Raw genomic sequence first — 22,851 nt, forward strand, 5'->3', positions numbered from 1 at the left:
CCACACACACCTTGGATGTCCACACACTTTGAAAAATTTTGTGGACATCACCAAGCTCGGCCATACCATTGTTAGGTAGTGGGTTTAGTTTTCTTCGTAAAAAATAAAGTATAGCTTAGTTTTAACCGCTTCAGAATTATTGAAATAATAAAAAAAAACGTGTGCAAATACGAAAAAAAAAAATATTCGTATGTGTACACTTCGCTGTAATGCCATAAATAATAGAAGATTTAAATGAGCATTCCACACCTGCGCTATATTACGAAGTGGAAGTGTGGAACGGAATGTGCCACAGAATATGACACAGCGGAATGAACCTAGTTTTGACATCACTGACACTTTATTAGGGATTTTAAAGATTACTCTAAAATACTAAAAATGTAACCAGTTTCGTTAGTGTTTATAATATGTTTAGAGTAAGGTGAATGTAGTCAGAAATTTGTATTTGTGTTCGCGTTATAACGCTCTATCTAAACTCACCTGAATGTATGTCAAAGTCAAATTTTGGGTGCGTTCAAAAATAAATGAATTTTGATTTTAATTTAAAAAAATCATTAAGTTGTTTTTGGAAAATTTGTAGTTTTACAAATTAGTTTCTATGAAAAGTTGAAACTAGTCCATATTGGATGGAAAATTGGATCCAATAATTTCAGCATGATGTCATTTTGCTGAGTTGGCTTGCGAATAGCGACAACCGCCGTCAGTCTGCCGTAACGTGGCGGCGCTACGCTCGTGTGTGCCTGCCGCAGGAGTGGCCGTGGAACTGTCATTGTTCATGTAGTTTTCTGTGATAAGAATTACTGTGAAATTATAGTTAAGCGAACTTAATTTATTAAAACAATAACCATGTCTACGTCGGGCGAATTCGGTAACCCCTTGCGCAAGTTTAAGCTCGTATTCCTGGGCGAACAGAGTGGTGAGTCGAAATCAAATTGGCCAGGCAGTCGTACATCTTTAATTTATAGTTTTTGAATTTACGACACGTATATAGATTTGTCTAGACTTATTGAATTACTGACCTACATCGACCTACTTCGATTCGACGGAATTCCGTTTTGTGGGACATCGATTTTAATGTCGTAATTACTGTAGATTACGCAGCAAAAATAATATAATAGATGTACTAGGTTACTCTTGAGTTTATGATTAACATCGCCGCTCGATCCCGCAGTTCTCACGTTATTCTTTACTCCCGTTAACCAATGCATTCTTTGTTGGATAGGCTCGACGTAATTAGACAGTGCAATGACCCGTAACTTGTGTTTTTTTTTCAGTGGGAAAAACGTCGCTGATCACTAGGTTCATGTACGATAGTTTTGACAACACGTATCAGGTGAGTTTACGCTGACTAAACATTAATTTTGGTTTTGAATAGAAAACAATTGTCATAGACAAATAATAAATAATTAACTAATTGACAGGCCTTTAAAGAACACTTGTTTAACTCAACATAAAATGAGACATTGTTAAAGGAACTAGAAAGTGATTGTTTGTTGATGACATGATACAGTATTTGTTTTCCCTTTCCTTCTGTATTAAGTAGCCTAAAAAGTTAATTTTGAAGCCTTCTTCCCAAAGCTTAGGGATTGTGATTTATGCCTATTTTCACTAAACCAAGGCATTAAAGGCACCTGTCAGTAAGGCAATGTGTCACAACATTTCACCAACTCCTCTCTTCCTCTGTCTTCCTTGTAGTTTAAAGGAGCCTAGATTACTCCTTCATACCTTCCATGGATGTACAGATGAGATGAAAGTTTTTTTTTTATAAAATATGTGTTGGGGATGTGCTTTTGTAATAGTACCAACTCATTATGAGATCTTCAGAGCCAATTATTTTAGAATCACTTGCAAGTGTAATTTAATCTACATTGTCTAGGACTGAATTATTTTAAAAGAAATTTTATATTGATGCAAGTAAATATTAAACCCAAATTTGGCCATGCTTCGCTAGGCTGTCTTAAGTAATACAAAAGTATAAAACAATAAGACATAGAAATGCAATGTTTTATAAAAAATTAAAAGTCAGTCCTTCAATTGGAGTTTTGCAAACACAAACAAGGAAGTTGTCCCATTGTGTGTGGGATGAATAATAATTTTGCCAGCATTTCTGCACTAACCTGTCTGATCTAATTTTCATTTTGCATACATTTTGTCCTATATATGATGGTCAGTGGGATTGGACAGCTTAACAGTCAGGATATTTTTTTTTTGCCCAAATAATAAAACCACCCCTTGGTGTCACTAGAAAGGGCAATAAATCCTCATGCATCAAATATAAAATTGGTTAGGCAATTAGTTGGCAACTAGGACTACAGCATATGGGACAAGTTAGACACATGAATAAACTTTATTATCATTAAAGTAATTGCTGTTAGATTGGTGATAACACAATGTTTAGTTGATAACAGTATAGCAATAGACATTTGTTTTTTTAATTGCAAATCTGTGTTTTACTATTACCCAATCAGTAATAACTGTATATAGAGCATAGTAGTAAATAATTACATCAGTTAATTAATAAACAATATTAATTAATTAGTCTGTATTGTTATTCAAAGTTGGTTTTAATATTTTGTCATAGCAAAATGTGTTATTAAAAATGTATGCGAGAAATATTAAAGTATCTACTGTATTGATACAGTTGGTCTTCCTTACTCTACAGACTCATGAATACAAAGAAATCTACAGAAACTTTCATGTTCTAGCTAGTTACATTAGCATTTCTGTGTTATTTTAAATACATAATTTAAAACCATCCACCCAACCCAACCCATAAAGATCCTAGGTTCAATCATATATAAAATATTACAGTACAGTTAACCAGCTCAAATTAATCAAATAAGTGTGACTCACAGAAACTCATAATAGATCTTTGGTGTGAAGTTATGTTGAAAAAGTTTAAATTGGTAATTTTGTATAAAAATTGCCACTTTAGATTGATTACATCCTCTAAATAGATCTTTAGGAGATACAAATTTCACTTAGTTAAGTGTTAAAAACTTGTTGCAAACCAAAAATTTAGCACTTCCTTGTGTCCCATATAGAGTGCAAATCTATTTAACGTAATATCCTAATTTTTATTTATAATTTAACACTAATTTGGATTCAACATATTATTATGTGAATGTTAATACACCTTTTTTATAGAAAAAGGTGTATTAACATGGTAACTGTACCATTATGAGACGATAGGATTATAATTTACTGTCAATTTTCCCTTTTCCTCACTGGACAGTAAATAAACCGGGCAACTTGCTACCTTGGTACTCCAAATCGATTTTCTCAAAAAGTATAAAACTTACAACTATAAAAGTTATGCCTGCAGAAATTGTGTTTGATGATGACAAAAATGAATGGAAACTCATTGAGATTCATCAATTTATTAAATGATTATTAAGAATTTACAAAGTACAGCCTTTTTTGAATTGTGTTAATCATCAGTAATCATGAAATGAAAAAAAAAAATAAAGCCAGCAAATAGCTGTCCTGTGTATATTGCATGATAAGCTTATTTTCAATTAATTGTATTCAGAATACAGGCTAAGGTTGAGGACATTGTTGTGTATCTAGTGAACATCTTAAAATCCTTACCAAATATTATTAATTTGAAAGTGTACTTGTTTATATTTGTTTGTCCTTCCTTGACTTGTAGGTTACCCTCCATAGTAACAGGGCTAGATTCGATCCCAGAAAATCAAACAGATTCCACAGGATTTGTGGAAAATCATACTGAACGTTAAAAACTAACGTTAAAAACTAAACAACTGATGATAAGTAAAGACTTTATTGCTGATATATGATGTATATTATATAAAAGGAATAAATTAACAATCGTTTTTTGTAGTAAGCACATCTTCTGAAGCATAGGCCTCCTACAGGTGAATCCAGGTGTCCCAGTTCTGACCAGGCTTGACCACATGTACCTAGATTTTTGTTTTGAATGTATATATATATATATTTACAAACAATAAATATAAATATACTACGACAATACACACATCTGTGTGTTATGGGTACTAACTATCATAATATACAGATAACCACCCAGACACTGAAAAACATTAATGTGCATCACAAACATTTTTCCAGTTATGGGAATTAAATTCACGGCCTTAGATGCAGGAAGCAGGGTCGCTGTCCACTGCGTCAACCGGCTGTCTGTGCATCTTTGTCTACTCCTTTTTCTCTTTGAGCCATCCCAACTATCTAGTCAAAGCTTCACCCCATCTTGGGTTCCTCGCAACGCATGTGCCCTGTCAATCTCCATTAAAATTTTTGGTAAGGTATGATGAATGAATGAATTAAATAATTAATTAATGAAAGAATACACTCTTATTGTACATCAAATAAAAAAAAAGTAGTTACGGAGTTATAAACATAGAGCATAGGGTAATACCATCTTCAAGTAATTTCTCTTCATTCTTTGCATCTCTTCCTATCCTTTCTAGTGAAGCCCAACATGCGTTAAATATCTCTTTTACGAGTCTTAAGTTCACATAGTTATTGGACAATAAAATAAAAGAAGCACAAGCCTAAAAAAATGTTTTATTTCAACAGGCGACTATCGGTATAGACTTTCTCTCCAAGACAATGTATCTGGAGGATCGCACAGTGCGACTGCAGCTGTGGGACACGGCGGGGCAAGAGCGGTTCAGATCGCTCATACCTTCCTACATCCGGGACTCCACTGTAGCTGTCGTTGTCTATGATATTACCAGTAAGTGATAATTATTATAATTAATTATAGAACCTAGATAACTTCAAAGCTGAACCCAGTTGTGGTTATGAACATAAGTTTACAGGGAAGATATGTGGAAGAGTCTATGTACAGTATGCGCAAGTGTAAGACAGAAATCTTTCGACAGAAATTCTACCATCGAACTGCGAGGCACCGAAAGAATCTGCACCGTTACGTGGTTGAAATACCATCAACACGTACGAAGCGTTTTGCTTCTTCCTTTCTGATCCGCACCGCAAAGGCCTGGAATGCCCTCCCATCTTCCGTCTTCCCTGATACCTATAATCTGGGTACCTTCAAATCAAGAGTGAATAGGCATCTTCTAGGCAAGCGCGCTTCATCTTAGGCTGCTTCATCATTTACCATCAGGTGTGATTGCAGTCAAGCACTTGTCTATATACTTTAAAAAAAAAAAAAAAAATAAGCACAAAACCAGTTTCTATAAAGATAACTAGCTCTTCCCTTCGGTTTCACCCGCTTTAACTAAGTTGTCGTGATGCAATGTTATAATATTATGTATTGAAGGTTGAGAACCGCGTACAAAAAGACGTAAACTTACTATCCGATATCAGTGATGCCTAGTGCAATTCGCGCGATTTTCATTATACCTTTAACTAAAGGAAAGTTTTGTCTCGATAGTCTTAGTAATAAAATGTTTTTTTTCTTATAAACAATAATATTTCATTAATAATAATGACTATTGGAAAGCACACTCCCGACCTTAACGCTGATCTTATCGGGAGACTCCCTAAGCACCTCAGTTACGACCCTGACTATCATATATATAACGATCGACAATGTGGGTATTACAACTAGGTAACACAGTTATAACGCCTACACAGCGTCTTTGCCAGCGAAGACGAGGTCCCCGTTTTCTTTCGTCATTCGGACGTGGGTTTAGTTCCAAGGTCAACCTAAGCCGAGACCCGTTTCTCACTGTAGGCATCCTTAGGTCGACGTCCCCCTTCTCCCCTCGATGTCGTGGAGCTCTGGAGCTCAACCCCTGGCGAACTTCACGCTTGCCCCAATACGACAGTGACGGGGCGGTACTGCGCGCGGCTTAGCTCGTAATAAAATTTTAGAGTAACAAACATCCACACTTTCTTCTTATTTATAATATTACTAGCTGTTGCCCGCGACTTCGTCTGCGTTTGATTTTGTTTTTTGATGTGGCATTCAATTTAGTTGTAGTTCTAAAAAAACATGAAGTATTCAGTATCGCTAAGCCTTAAATGTGGGGTTTTGCTGCTGTCCGCTGAGGAGTTATGTCCTCTATCTCCAACCACATTCATCAGATCTACACAAAGTTTGGGCAAAATTAAACACATATTATAACCTCTATTGTACAAAAATAATTATTTAAATCGGTTATAATTTGTCGGAGTTATGGTGTAAAATCGTCAAACACTTTCATCCCCTCTCCCATAGGAACCGAGCTTAATGTCGGGATAAAAAGTATTCTATATTACTTCTAACACTTCCTAGAATATGTGTACAAAGTTTAATGAGGATCGGTTAAGCAGTTTTTGCGTGCAAGCGTAACAAACAAACTTACATTGACATTTATATTATTAGTAGGGATAGGGAAGTAGGGATTACATTGACTTTTATAATATTAGTAGGGAAGTAGGATAAAAAAAAACGTCCATGCACCTAGAGTAGATGAAACGGTGGGGAAAATGTCTCCTTCTCACACGTGCTAGCTGTTTTGTATGTTACAAACCTTCCGAAACGAAGGGTATGGGTACTATATTGAGAGTTTCTGTTTCCAAACATAAAAACAATCTCACTTACGTTATATTAACTAGCCAGCAGTCGCGTGCACTGGGTTTCTTACCAGGGTATGCATACAGCAGGAAAATTGCATAAATTGCCAAAATCCACCTCCTACACGACTTGTATATGAATTTTAGGGTAGGCAGTGCTTTTGTGCATGTATTAAGTGCACGCCACTGCTAGCCAGCCATCCATTAGTGGCAAGTAGGAACCTACGTAATAAATATTTTTTTGATTTGAATTGATTTCTCTTTATAATATGCCTGCAAGAGTAGCTCTTATCTAAGCTCTAGGAAAAGACGGTAAAATAAATAGAAACTATAAAAAGTGTAATGTGTTTTGTATCGTAACTAAATAATTCATCTCTGCATATTTATGAAACGGATACTAGGCTGTGTGAAGAACATCAATTATGGCTAACCATTTACACAGTTGGTAAATAGCGGTGATAGCCTAGCGGTTTGGTCTGTAGCCTTCCAGTCTAGGGGACCGAGTTCGATCCCCGGCACGCACCTCGTAACCTTTCGGTGTTATGTGCGTTTTTTAGAAATTAAAAAGCACTTGCTACGATAATAATGGTGCATGTTAACTCGTTAGTCCAGTGGATAGATTATGAAAATTAAGCTTAATTTGCTATATTCGGAGAAAAGTAGGAGAATATGTGTGGTGTAATTTATAATTTCTTCAATCCTTATACTCCACACCAAAAAGATCTTCAGCAAAGAACCCTCTACGCAAGTTTCGCTAAAAAATAATTATTAATTTTTTTTTTTTACAATCATTAATTGTAAAGTCAACATCTCCTGAGGATGCTCCGGTTTCGGAGCGAAACGTGCGTAGAGGGTACATTGCTGAAGATCTGTTTGGTGTGGAGCACAATCGATAATGGATAACAAGATCCTGGGTTCGGTTACCGGGTGATGACAAAAGTTGTTCACGTTAGTGATATGATGCTGATAACCATAAACATTCTTAAAAAGAAATGTTTTTCATCTTATACAAAACTTATGCAAACTCACATTCATAATGATCCAAAAATAATTTTTTCGTACATGAAATCCTTAAGAAATAATACAGACGGATACCCTACTAAACTAACACTAGGTCAAACAACTTACACAGATAAAATTTCCGCTAGTAATGGTTTCAGTAAATATTTTGAGAGTGTCTTTGAAAAACCTGCAACATCGTATTATGCCCTAAATCCTTTAAGCACAACACAAAACGAATCGATTTGTAAAATTGTCATTGATGAAAATGAAGTACTAAAGCTGTTGAAAGCTCTAAAAACTAATAAGGGAGCAGGAAGTGATGGTATTCCCCCAATATTTCTAAACAAGTGTGCTTCTACTTTGGCTAAGCCTCTCATTAATTTTTAATTTATCTATTAACGCTTTTTCCTCCTTTCCCGATAGATGGAAAGAGGCTTTAATCGTTCCCATTCACAAGAGTGGATCAAAAACTCAAATAGAGAACTACCGGCCCATATCCATCCTTAACGTGATGAGTAAGGTATTCGAGACTATTGTATATAGGCGCATTAGCCCAATTATTTCAAAGTCAATTCCTTACCAGCAACACGGTTTTATGAAGAATCGCTCTACCGTAACAAATTTGGCTGTATTCACAGATTACGTCTTAAGAAGCATGGATGAGAGATATCAAGTAGACGTGATCTACACAGATTTCGAAAAAGCCTTCGACCGTGTAGATCATGTAATCTTACTTCAAAAGCTGAGCACTTTGGGTATAAATGGAAGCTTATACCGGTGGTTCACCTCTTATATAAAGAATCGCATGCAAGCGGTAGTAATGGGTAGCGCCAGGAGCAACTTTATATCAATACCTTCGGGAGTACCCCAAGGATCGATTCTAGGGCCTCTTTTGTACAACGCCTACTTATTTGATATAGGTAACAGCTTTAGTCACGCCCAATACTTAATGTTTGCAGATGACAAAAAAATCTTTCTTAGAATACGCAACCTGGATGATTGTCACAAGTTGCAACAAGATCTTAATGCTTTAACTAAATATTACGCACAAAATAGAATTAAAGTAAATGTTAATAAATGCCATCATATCACTTTAAGCCGTAAAATAAAGTCAATAGCATTCGATTACAAGATTAACGGCATAGATATAGTAAAGGTAAATGCCGTGAGAGACTTGGGTATCAAAATTGACACTAAGCTTTCATTGAATGACCATATAGGTGTAGTAGCGGACAAGGCATTTAAACAACTCGGCTTTATCAAGCGAGTAACACGTAACTTTAGGAATATTGAATGCATAAAAAAACTTTATTACATGTACGTCCGTAGCGCCCTAGAGTACGCCTGCAACATTTGGTCTCCCCACTATATTATATACATACAGAGGCTAGAATCCATTCAAAGACAGTTCCTTAAATACTTAGCTTTTAAAGATTTTAAGAAATTTAAAAGTTATGAGGAAGCTTGCGTATACTATAAAATAGACACTCTAGAAATGCGCAGAAATTTGAGTGATATGTTGTTACTGCAGGCAATCTTAACCGGTAAACTAGACTGTCCTTCCTTATTGTCAAGCTATTCGATCAACGCTTCTTCCTTTAGACCTCGACATAGACGGCTATTGATTGTTCCCAAATCAAACACAAATTATGCACAAAATTCTGTTGTACTACGTCTGGCACGAACATATAACAAAGTTTATTATAATTTAGATATTTTTCAGTTATCCAAAACACAATTAAAAAGAGGAATAATACGTTTACATAGAACGTCATGACTCAGGCGCTGCATGGAGCATTTACGCGCGCACACACGCACACACACACACACAGACACACAGACACACATAGACACACACGCACGCACGCATGCAAGCACGCACGCACACACAAATATGTGCTTTTTCAAATGCTGCGACGAATACATTTTTATTAGTTTATTATTAGATTAGTCTTAATAGCTTTCCTTGTTTCTTTACGTCTTGTGTTCACACTTTTATGTTATTAACTTTTTTAAATATTTATAATTAAAAACTTAATTATTTTTATGTTAAATCCGAGACTATTTCGAAATGCTATGTTTATGTAATCTTTGTGGCCTTAGATTTAAGTAAAAGTATTTATAAATATATTTTTATTGTAACGCTGTTGATTACGAATAAATAAATAAATAGATAAAAAGCTCTCCGGTCTTAAGCACACAACACACATAGGGTCACTCCCGGTTTTTTTTTTAAAGCGTTTTGAATACGTACTATCATTATCATGATGATGCTTGCTTGTTTTATGAAAAAGGTTAACCAATAAAATTCGTCATTCGTTCTCTTAATAGACGTTACGCCATCACTATTGTCAAACCACTAAGAGTCTAGTCAAACCTGTTACTGTATATCATACCCACTACAGTTCCCTTAGAACGAGATTAGTAGGCTCGCAATCGAGTATCAAAACGCTGGAACGTCAGGACAAAGTGTAAATGGGTTGTAAAAGCTTAAAATCAAGTTAGATAAACTTGATTTTAAGCTCAAATTAGAGCATAATGGTATAGCAAAATTCATTTATTTGCTTAAAATAAGACAAAATATTATACATGTTTTGTCGCAGTCTACGACATGCAAATCTTAATTTACTGTACATCACCACTCAAAAAAATAAAATTGTAGAGCTTTTTGCAGAACGTTTGTAAAATATAAATATCTAGTACAGAATTTCCGACTCTGGGTAGAGTGTAATTAAGTCCATTTCGCTAGGAGGGTATAATGTTTCGATGCTCGAAAGCGCCTCCGTGTTTCCGAGCATGCAAAGCATAAACCGAGAATATACCTTGTACAAGATTTGCTCGCTTGAAATCGAGGAGTCGTTCTAGAGTATTGAACTCTGTAACGTTAAAGTAAAACTGCGGTGATAGCCAAGTGGGTAGGACTTGGACTTCATATTCGGGGGCGAGTTTGAATCTTACACGCACCTCTAACTTCTCTTAGATATTTGCGTTTCAAGCAATTAAAATATCACTTGCATCAACGGTGAAGGAAAACATTGTGAGGAAACCTGCATACCTGAGAGTTCTCCATATGTTCTCGAAGGTGTGTGAAGTCCACCAATGGACTACAGCCTTAACCCCTTCTCATTATGGGTGGAGACCCATAGAGGTTGATATGAGGATTATGATGATGCTACTCGTTTAGAGTCTTCTCATTTTCGTTAAACAAACGTTCTGAATAAAACCCGAGCTAAATAATTGTAGGCATATTTGAGCTTTAATAAGATCAATTTCACTTCAATGTTTTCGTATTCGAAAACTTCTCCTCGATTGCGAACGAGCTTATCTTGTACTAAGGCCGGAGTTTCACATTCGCTCAGATGACTCAGTGTAACCTCAGTGTAATATTACGTGACCGTGCGGTGTAACGTTACACTGCCATCTCGCCGGTCTACCGCCATCCAAACCGTATGACCGCGCATAAATAAACTACATGAGATAGCTCCCCAGAGTAACACGTCTAGGTAGGCTGTGTTTACAGTATGGGTAGGTTTGGATGGTAGTGGAGAAGAGCGGCGCTGAACAGGAATAGAATGATCAGATTATCGGGACATGTGATAAAATTATCACGTTAATTATTAATATAGGTGACCGCTCCGCTGTGCTGTGAATGCTGTGCGCACCTTATGACCAAGTAACTTTTATTAGAACTCAATTTCTATAACTACAAGAAGATCGCCCATCTTTTCCTGTATCTGTGTTCAACAATCCGTGTCTACTGATCCGAGAGGGTGTGGGCGTGAGCGATTTTGAGGGGATGTTTATGTTGTTATCTTATTATAGAAATCTATGAAATCAACTATAAAAGTTTACCTATCATGGGCCATAATAGAATACATAATTTCGATCTTCTGCTGTATGTAGAATGAAAATGTGTTTGTTTATAAGCAGTGCACTGTTATTATGTTCGGTCATAGGTTTGGTTTTGTTAAATTAGGCTTTACAAAAGACACTGATGTCAATTCCGCAGACGGTATATTTCAGCCCCAGAGGGCCGGTGTTTTGGTAGGGAGGCCGCGTCGCGTAGCTCTTTGGTTTTCTCGCGGTCTGTTGCGCTACGGTTCGTAGGAAAACGTCATTTCGCCGTCGAGCATCTTATTTACTTGTAGGACTTCTTTCCGTATTCAAAGACGTCGTAAAATATGTGAATGTGAATTTCACATTGTCCCCGATGCCGGAAGGGGTTTCATATGTGTATAACGTGTACAAAGTATTTATCATCCGATGTCAATATCCGGATATACTTAAGCATCGATACATAAATGGATGTTATAAGTTGGTTGGATTTCTGTCACTCTTTGCCTATGTCTATTATCTATTATCTAAGGTACGATTTTACGCAGGTTTAAACATAACGTTTGTAATCTCTGCATGTTCTTCGAAATGTTTTACTGTAACAAGCTCAAAGGAGAAGTTGCAACTGTTTTTTAAATTGTTTTAGCATGACGTTGAAAAAATAGTAGGTACCTAAGGTCGATTTAGTTTCGAGTTTTTTGTTACGAAATTACCTTAGTTAAGGTTGCTCGAAATGTGTTTGAAGATAATAGCCTCCTTAAAGGTACTGTAGACATTTATTTACATTCGTAATTTTTTTTTAAATAAAATTTCATAAAGTTATTGTTAGAGCAATTATACCCAATTTAATTATATTATATCGACGACAATAGACAAGATTTGTTGTCAGCGAAAAAAATATAGTCCTTCAAATGTAAATATAGGTATTTGAATACTATAAGTTGATTATTTACATGTATCAAGGAACTCGACAACCAATTTCGTTTCTGTAAACAGTAAAATTCGTGCTAGAACTCAGGGTAGGTACCTAATGATAAATTTTTACGATCCAAAACGAAATAAAACCATGAGCTGAAAAATATATCCGCGGAAAATTTTATCACCGAACGTCTGGGAAAATGGATGATGTTATACGAAATTGTAGGTATTTTGTTGTTTCATCGTTTTTATGTTTTATCCATAATCGTTTAGGAAATCTAGTTAAATTTGTACTTATATTAGCGGTGAAAGCCTTATGAGAGTCTCTGCTCCCTTTTGGGGTATTTAATTACATCCCCGGCACTGCATGGGGTTGTGGGGTTGTTCCCCGGCATTGCATCCCTGCCGCGGAATAAAAATATCACTTGCTTTATCGCAGAAGGGAAATACCGTGGTGAAACGTGCATGACTGAGAGTTCTCCATAATGTTTTCCAAGGCTTGTAATCCACCAATACGCATTGGCCAGCGTGGTAGACTACGGCCTAAACCCTTCTGATACTGAGGGACCCGTGCCGTGTAGTGGTAATCATACCTTCCTGGTACACTAACAAAATTATTTGGCCATGCTTCAAAACTTTTCTACTTATCTACTACTCCTACTCTTACTTTTCTAAGTTTTACTAGCGGATCCGGCAGAAGTCGTCCGGCCCGGAAAAGCAACGCCGTAATATAATGATCTCGGGGCAGACAAAACCAACGGCGCTTTTAACGTCGGAATAGTTATTCAGCCTATTGTCACACTTCAGCTGACAGCACCTTTCAAATGTCAGAGCGTGAAATCATACGTTTTTAAAATATAATGTCCTATGAGTATTGCACTATTGTTTAGATTTGTCGACTTAGTTAATTAAAAAAAATTAAAAGTAGAATTACCATAATAATTTTTGATCAAAGTGGATTATGATATGGATTCAGTTCACACGCTCCAGTTCGAGTCGTAACATTTTAGCATATAAATGAGTATATTTTCATTAAAAAAACTACTATCTTTTTTAATGATGAGACACGTATATTATGTGCTTATTAACCTTTTATATGAAATTACTTAACTGATGTGATATAATACATTATCTTCACATTTGTAAATACGCTAGAATACGTTCCGAGAAGGACATAATATTATTAACTTTCCCGTACCATGAAAGAAATGGTAAATTTTTGATAGACCAAAAATAGTTGCATTTTCTTTAAATGCGATGTCTCCGCTAGTTGGGACTTGGGTTTTAAACCGATTTAAATGGTTTTAATATTATTTTGTTAATAAGTTAATGAATAAGGTTGATAAATGCAGACACCTGAAAAAAAGGTGGACAATGAACTTTTGATCTTTACTTTTCAAGTCATCATAATATGAGTTTATTTAGACGCTGTTTGAAATGTTGATAGCCCAGTGGGTAGGACTTCGACTTCGTTTTCGTGGGGTCGAGTTCGAATCCCAGCACGGACCTCTAACTTTTGTAAGTAATGTGAGTTTTAAGCAATTAAAATATCACTTGCCTGAGAGTTCTCCATACCGTTCTCAAAGGCGTGTGGAGTCCACCAAAACGCATTGGGCCAGCGTGGTGGATTACGGCCTTAACCCCTCCTCGTTGTGAGGGGAGACCCGTGCCTTGTAGTAATGGGTCGGTAATGGGATGGATGTGATGATGATGATGATTTATATTATTGTTATTATTTTATTAAAGAGTTAGTGAATTAGGTTGATAAATGATATTAAGACACCTAAAAAAAGGTGAACTTTTATTTTCAAATAATCATGATATGAGCTTATTTAGAAATTACAGTAATTCAAATCTATGTTATTTAGTTGTGTGAATGAATATTTAATTGCATAAGGAACTAGCAGGGAAGTCGTTAGTGTATTTTTTCAAAATCCTTTATTGTTATGAGTTTCAAAACTACCATAGTTTTGTGTGCCTGCCGTAAAATTATCTCAATGTTATCTTAACTATGTCACCTTATCTCAGAACAGCGTGAAAGACTATCCCAATACTCTATTACGGTACGGTACAATATACCATCTCTTCCGCCTCCGCCTTTGTCTGTTTATCCGCTTACCCCTCCTCCAAGCAACGGTGTTTGATCATCTTGTGGATAATTTTAAATTTACATGGCTTACGTAGGCCTAACTTGAAAATATTTTTTTTTTGGACTAAAACAGTCATTACATAGAAGTAACTTAATACATATAATAAAAATCTTATTATATAGGCTATAATTTATTGCGAAAAAGTACATTAATTTACAAAAGTAGAAATTCTAAAAGCATTGAGCAGATCAGTAAGGCAGTAAGTGGCGTGAAAAAAGAATAGGCACATTATTTTTAAAAACAGCAAGCCCGAAAAAGAGATAGTTAAAGATAAAGATATTGTGATTATCTACAGTTCTATTTCTAAAATTCTAAAGTCAAAAATCCGTTTATTATATCTCTATATGTTACTGTTGATGACAGTAGCCATACTGTCCTTAAAACTTTAATCAATTAACCAAAAAAAAACCTTACAAAAAAGTAAAAAAGTTTTAGTATGAATCAAGCTTAAATACTATGCGCGACACCTTTCAGTTGCGTTAGTGTACCTCGATAATCGGAATACGTCTGCTTAATCTTTGCGAGTGTAAAGGCATGAAAGTTTGAATGAGTAAATATACATAATCGCACTTGGTTTGCTGTCATATGAGATGAGCATTCTGCGTCGGAAACTCTTCATGAGATCTATATGTAACTTAAATTGGACCATTTAGGAATACAACCCTTTCAAACAAATAAAAGTTTTACAAATCAGATTTTTTAACTTCCTCGTTTTTGACGGAAGTCGGTTAAGAAAATCGTAATTTGTGATGCTATTTACTTATTGGGGGTATGGAACAAAAAGACAAAGTCAAAGTCAAAAATATCTTTATTCAAGTAGGCGGCGATAGGTCGCACTTTTGATGCGTACAGTACATGAGAATTACACGGTGGTGAGATGATAGCGATAACCATATTCGTAAACTTTTTTTAATAAACGGGTAATTTTTTTTTGTTATCGCCATCTCACAGTAAATTAATATTAAGCTATGAAGTTAGAGAAATTCACACGCAAGCTTTTTTATCGTTTAAGTAACCCTTAACATTATAATAGGATTTTTCTGTTAGCTTACGTTTTATATACACTTTGAACTTATTGAGAGACATCTCAAAGTTTTCATTCGGTAGTTTGTTATAAAATAATATACCTTTAAATGAATTAGGAATTTTATGCAGCCTATTAAACTGCATAATGAAATATTTTTGGTTCTAAAATTTATATTGTTACAGTTAATTTTTTCTTTAAATTTATATTTTTATGGACATCAATATATACTGATTATGCACCGTCATTATTTTAACTTTATGTACTAGAGACAAAAGAGATTCATCGAGTATAGATATAACAGTAACAACCAAAGTATAATTTTATCTATATGAAATGCGACTTGGAGTGAAACAAAAAACAAGATCTGTTCACTCTAAATTATTTACCTGACACAAAGTTTGTCTGAAATCTCCACTGTATCTATTGAATTAAACATGGTAATTGCACACAAAAGATTTAATTTCAGTTCTGTTGCATGCAACACAGCTCTGAAACGCTAAAAGTGTGTCATCGGCCTCGGCAGTAGAAGAAGGTTGAACTAAATTTTTAAATTATAATTGTACAGACGTATATTATATATAACGTACATATAAACACACGAAATTTTTTCTGATTATTTTATTTGGACACTAGGCGGTCCCCTACAATTTCGTCTGTGAAAAACTGTGTATCATCATCACATCAACCGATTGAAGTCCACTGCTGGACATAGGTCTTTTGTAGAGAGGTCCAAAATCCACGGTCCTTGTCCGCTTGTTTCCAGCGGCTCCCAGCGACTCGTTTGATGTCGTCTGTCCACCTCGTTGGGGGCCAACCAACACTGCGTTTACCTGTGTGGAAACGCCATTCCAACACCTTGGAACCCCAACGTCCATCGGTTCTCCGAGCTATGTGCCCCGCTCATTTCCACTTTAGCTTAGCAACTCGCTGAGCTATATCGGGGGGAACTTCTAATATAGTCAGACAAAATTTTTTTCGCTCTCCTATCTAACTAAGAAAGGCGTGTGAGTCGACGCGGTGGTTTGGGATTAAGAATAATATCATCATCAGCAACCAATCACAGGGCACGGGGCTCCTCTCCGAATGGCCAAGTGCGGATTGGTAGACTTCACACGCCGTTGAGCATTATGGAGAACTCTCAGGCATTCAGGTTTATTCACGATGTTCTCCTTCACCGTTAGATCAAGTGTTTTTTTTTTAATTTAAAACTTAAAACTTAAATTAAAAACGCACATAACTCGGAAATGTCAGTGGTGCGCTCCGGGGTTCGCAGGCATTCAGGTTTATTCACGATGTTCTCCTTCACCGTTAGATCAAGTGTTTTTTTTTTAATTTAAAACTTAAAACTTAAATTAAAAACGCACATAACTCGGAAATGTCAGTGGTGCGCTCCGGGGTTCGAACTCTGTCTCGCCACGTGAGGAAAGCGGTAGACTTACCCACTAGGCAAAAAACATTTCTGAAATCGAACTTATATCTGCCGAGTTTAGTTCATTTTATTTAAACTCTTTTATTTGTACACCACTACACAGTTGGGAAAATAAAAGACGAATAGAGACACAAAGACTGGAGTAGAATACAATAGGCGGCCTTATCGCTTAAAAGCGACCTGTGCCAGGCAACCTTAGGATTATGACAACAAGAGCGAAAACAAATAGGTGGTGGTGTAAAGTTATTATAAACCTACATTCAAATTTATAAACAAAATATACGCAAATAAAAATAAAAAAACATTCTGAAATTTCAAGTTATTATTTGGCTATAGGCTTATTATTTGGCTATCCGGAAGAATTCAATTACAGAATTCAGTTGTCGCGTGTGTCGTACGAGCTGACTAAGGGAATATAACGGAGAGCGGGCAGCAGCGTCCTCTCTGCTTATACTACCATCTACTGCGATCACCAACCCGTCTGCCCAGCGTGGTGATTTAGGGCAAATTGTCCAGTCGGGAGAGGCCAGATTAGTCTGGACTAGTCCAACAGTGGATTGTAATAGGCTCAGTGGCGTGCACTTCATACATGCACAAAAGCACTGCATACCCTAAAATTTATATATAACTCGTATAGGAGGAGATTATTTGCAGTTTTATGCAACTTACTGCTGTATGCATACCCGGGTAAGAAACCAAGTGCCCGCCACTGAATAGGCTGCTAATAATTTGGCTATAGTTATTACAAGATATGATATTTAATATATATTACTGTTTTGTCAATCAACCTAAATTACATCACGTTTAATATTAATTCCCATTTTCTTTATAACTCAACTTTTGTAAACAGATCTTTTTCCGCCGAAGTTTTTTGTCAAATTCAGGTTACATAACGCTTCGTCAATGCTATACGCACTTGTAATTGACGTGCATATCAGTCCATATGATTTTGTGTGTGTGCTATATTTAAAATCGTGTAATATGCATGTTGTTAGTGGTCTTAATAAATAAATAAAACATTATGGATAGGTCTCAATCAAGCAGGTTCCGCTCACGATGATATCCTTCACCGTTGAAGCAGGTGATATTTGATACTTACGGATTATTAATTTTGGATGTAAGTAGGTGCGTGTTACACAATACCGATACGTAGGTGGACGAGTCATTGACTCACTGCCGAAAAATGTAGAAATTTTGCAATGTGTTTCATAAAGTTTTACAGGCGACTCCACCGCCGCTATGCCTTTCAATTAAACGAATTCACTTTCTCGCGGCGCGTCGTTCAAATTTGCACTCTAAGTACTAAGCCAGAAGATTCAATGTGGGATTACACTGATTACATCGGTGACAAAAAAAGTTTGAATCGTTAGGTCTGTTTGCTGTGACCTTGCGTCTCGCCAGTTCAAATATTTATCTGGAGCCACCCCTAAACCCCTCAATTCCAGGGCCACAGCCTTGTCTCTACAAACGATAGCGTACCCCAGGGGTTCCATAAGCGGGAGCGGGTGGAACGAAAATAAACGTATGAAATGTAAGCAATACTTTTATTTAAAATAAGGTCATATAAATCGCGCCCCTTTTTTATAATGAACCTAACGTATCTACCGTGACACTATGGTGATTTTTGCTTTGCCCAAAGCCATTAACCAAAGTAATATTGACAAATCCCAAAATATTATCGCGGTATGTACCCGTTGAACTATATTTAAGAAATGTTGATTAACCACGGAAACTCATTCCTAGACTTTAACACAAGCTAGCGGTACGCTGTTAAATCACATTTTCATCATTTAATCAGCTGAACAATACGAAAAAAATAATTCGATCCCTGGCAAGCAACCCAAATTTTTCGATGTTACGTGCGTTTTAAACGATTAAACGACACTCGCTTCAATGGCATAAATCACTGAGTTCTCTATAATGTTTTCGAAGGTGTGTAAAGTCCACCAATCTGCGGTTACGTCCACGTCCTAAACCTTTCTCGTTTGTTTCGTAGAGCTGTACTATAGGTGGTGGGTTCTAATGATAATGATGCCAATATTATGATTTTTTGTTTCTATATCGTCGCATCGTAGTAACCTTTCGCTTATGCGATAAAGCCATAGCCCCGCAGCAAATTTGTGACATATGCGAGACGGGTACAGTGGATCTAGGGCATACGACGGCCCATATGGGGCACTGAATTTTGCCATTTCAGACAAGACCTAGGGATATCGACCCCTCTAACTTAACAGTGACTTATGGCTATAGGTAAATTTATACATCATTATAGATTTACAATAAATATTTTATATAGACTACTTATAGCAGTAGCCCACGACAGTAGTATCGTTTGTAACGGTTTTTAAGAAATTCTGCGGGAGCCATTTCTTTTTATATGTTTTTTTGTTTCTCTATGCGAAATATTACCACCATCAGTTTAGCTGTGAAGTCATGTAAGTCTACTACTACCATTATACAATAGGGGACATTGCAAGGAGTTAACATTCCAAGGAGGGTAAAACTCAGGTTCAGCAACGATAGCTTAACGTGCTCTTCGAAGCACGGGGTGAATCACCGCCAATTTCCGAACTCCGGGCTAGTGCTAAAAATTTCTTGATAAAAAAAACAATATTTAATAACCCGAACCAAAAATTATGTGATCTGTATTCGAGCTGACTCACAACTAGACCAGCGAGGCATGCGAAAACCTGCCTTCAAGTATAAAGAAGACATGGGCAAGAGACAATTATCTCCCCGGGGAAAGGATAAAAATTTATCTTCTCCCACAGCTTTATCAACTCTCAGAGCACCTGGCGCACAAGTGGAAATAATATCCAAATAATATAGGTACATGTAATTAATAAACTGGGGTAAATTTCTCCAATTCCATGTTTCCGGTCTTTTTTTTTTATACTACGACTACACACATCGCCATCTAGCCCCAAAGTAAGCGTAGCTTGTGTTATGGGTACTAACATGACTGATGAATATATTTATTGAATAATATACATAAATACTTATAATATACATATAAACACCCGGACACCGAAAAGCATTCATGTTCATCACACTAACATTTTCAAGTTGTGGGAATCGAACCCACGGTCTTGGACTCAGAAAGCGGTTTAATTATATCTCTTGTCAGGGGATATAATCGGGGGATAAAATTTTAGACGATTCCTGCCTGTGCTAGCCCTGCTGAAATCACATGACGTAGAATAATGCCAAAAAAAAGAGAAGGTAGAACACGCAAAATACAATAATTCAAGCAATTCGGCTAACGAGAGATTAACTCTCTTATAAGATTTATATCTTTGTAACTACTTTTTGTTTCTTTGGTGTACAATAAAAGTGTATTCATTCATTCATTCATTCATTCATTCATTATTATATATTAACTTAAAGCTACATTAGCGTGTTTTCTTGTTACACTTTATTATTTAATAAAGAACTCCGATCCCGTTGTCTGGGCGCGGCGGCGTCCTATTATTTCATGAAAAATATATTGGTCCGTGCCATTTGAGAATTCTCCGAGGGAATCGCGGAGCCGAAAAGGATAAACAAAATGTTATACTGTTTCAAGACTTTAATTTGACAAAGATTGTGTTTGACTTACTAGGTTTATAATACATAATCGATAGCGATATCCTTGGATCGTGTAGTAAAAGCTGAAGTTGTGGTCAAAATTCATAATTTATTTTAAGAAGGCTTAGTAAGCAGTGGCGTACACAGGGTTTTTGACCAGGGTATGCATAAAGCAGGTACATGGCATGAAAAGCGAAAATTCCCCGCAGTGCTTTTGTGTATGTATGAGGTGCACGCCACTGTTAGTAAGTATACATACATGGAATAAACGGTGATAGCCTAGTGGTGACGGTTTCGGCTTTCCTTTAGAGGGGACCGAGTTCGATTCGACTTTATGTTCCTCCCTTAAAAAAACCCCAATTTTTATATTTAAGGATCTAATATTATGATTTGATAACTACCCTGCAGTCACGTCTTTGATTCTTGAATTAACATTTATGCGTTTTATACTATGTAGAGAACAAGGTACAGATAAAGATAGACATTCTTTTCTCACATTAACTTCATGTATTTGCAATATTACAAATTTAAAAGGACTTTCTATTTGAAATTATCGTAAAAATATAGACTTAACAAAAATTGCTGTAGGTATACAAAGGGCTATAATTGACGGTGCGGGCTATAATTAAGGCGTTCGCACCGTCGGTTTTAGCGATAAACCCGTGTTGAATGATCGTAAATCCAATAGGTTCAAACAATAAACGAGATTTTATTAAAACTCGACACCCGGCTACTCAAATACGAATATGTATATGTATTTTTATGAGTTTCAAGTAATGGAAATAATATACACCTGTACGGGAGCTATGGTGATATGCTCGACCGTAACAATAGGAAGATCTTCCTCCGAGCGGGTGATCGTGCTCGGGGACCGAGGTCCGAACATTCATTTTTGGAAGTTGTATATATATAGGCATTCCTCGTGAAAACTTCGCTAGCGCGATGCAGGATTTTAGTAGCGCCATCTAGTAATGTAATGTGGAGACCGCCACAGTATTCCCCTCCGAGACTGGAAGTCGTACCATTGAAGCAGTGTTGATTGCTGTAGTATGCCTCTGTCACCAATCGTGTGCGTACGTTGCGTGCGTCGAGAGCGTTGAGAGCGTTGCGTGCGTAGAGAGCGTCGAGAGCGTCGAGAGCGTTGCGTGCGTTGAGAGCGTCGAGAGCGTTTCGTGCGTTGAGAGCGTTGCGTGCGTTACGTGCGTTGAGACCGTTGCGTGCGTTACGTGCGTTGAGACCGTTGCGTGCGTTGAGACCGTTGCGTGCGTTGAGCGTTACGTGCGTTGAGCGTTGCGTGCGTTAAGACCGTTGCGTGCGATGAGACCGTTGAGCGTTACGTGCGTTGAGCGTTGCCTGCGTTGAGACCGTTGCGTGCGTTGAGACCGTTGAGCGTTACGTGCGTTGAGACCGTTGAGCGTTACGTGCGTGCGTTGCGACCGTTGAGCGTTACGTGCGTGCGTTGATTGCGTGATTGCGTGCGTGAGGCGCGCTTTGTGGTGCTGCGATTATCTCGTCGGGTGTGCGTCAGGCATGAGTTGCGTTGCTGCGATGATCACGTCGGGGTCACCACTGTACGGGAGCTATGGTGATATGCTCGACCGTAACAAAAGGAAGATCTTCCTCCGAGCGGGTGATCGTGCTCGGGGACCGAGGTCCGAACATTCATTTTTGGAAGTTGTATATATAGGCATTCCTCGTGAAAACTTCGCTAGCGCGATGCAGGATTTTAGTAGCGCCATCTAGTAATGTAATGTGGAGACCGCCACACACCCATTTTTAAATTCCTTTTAGGATACACTAGCTGACCCGTGCAAGCAACTTCATTGCACCAAATCGGTTATTACCGGAAAACACAAATAAAATTACCTAAAAATTAAATCCTAGCTAGATCGATTTATCGCCCCCGAAACCCCCTGTATACTAAATTTCATGAAAATCGTTGGAGCCGATTCCGAGATTCCAATTATATATATACAAGAATAGCTCGTTTAAAGATATAACATTTTAGTAGCTGACACAACTTCTTATTAACATAAAACATTTCGTTATCTCAATATAATATACAATCTTCAATGAGCCGTGCTACAGAGCAACATATGATGTGTACAAACTATCCTATATCATAATATATTTTTCTATTTAGGTAATTTAGTTATACAATAAAGAATAACACAGTCGGTAGGAGCTCGACTACACTTTCAGGGGCCGAGTTCAAATTTCTTTTCACCTCTTACTTTTCTAAGTTATATGCGTTTTAAGTAATTCAAAATATATCTTGCTTCGACAGTGAAGGAAAACATTGTGTGGAAACCTGCATGCCTGAGAGTTACGTAATGTTCTCAATGGTATGTGGAGTCCACCAATTCGCACTGGGCCAGCGTCGTGGACAACGGTCCTAACCCCTTCTCATTGTGGCACCA

General features: G+C 36.9%; 1 protein-coding gene across 2 annotated transcripts in view; it reads left to right on the top strand.

The window, feature by feature from the left end:
- The first annotated feature begins 591 nt into the window (after positions 1-591).
- LOC120634986 (ras-related protein Rab6) overlaps positions 592-22,851 on the top strand; it is a 40,203-nt gene continuing 17,943 nt past the window's right edge. The window contains exons 1-3 of one of the 2 annotated variants that reach the window (XM_039905891.1): positions 592-916; positions 1,275-1,333; positions 4,558-4,717. In XM_039905891.1, coding sequence (XP_039761825.1) covers positions 847-916; positions 1,275-1,333; positions 4,558-4,717 — 289 coding nt within the window. In that variant the 5' untranslated portion in view covers positions 592-846. The remainder of the gene's footprint in view (positions 917-1,274; positions 1,334-4,557; positions 4,718-22,851) is intronic. The other variant, XM_039905899.1, reaches the window with a different exon arrangement.

The sequence above is a fragment of the Pararge aegeria genome, chromosome 2, assembly GCF_905163445.1.
Source record: "Pararge aegeria chromosome 2, ilParAegt1.1, whole genome shotgun sequence".
In the NCBI taxonomy this organism is placed as follows: Eukaryota; Metazoa; Arthropoda; class Insecta; order Lepidoptera; family Nymphalidae; genus Pararge; species Pararge aegeria.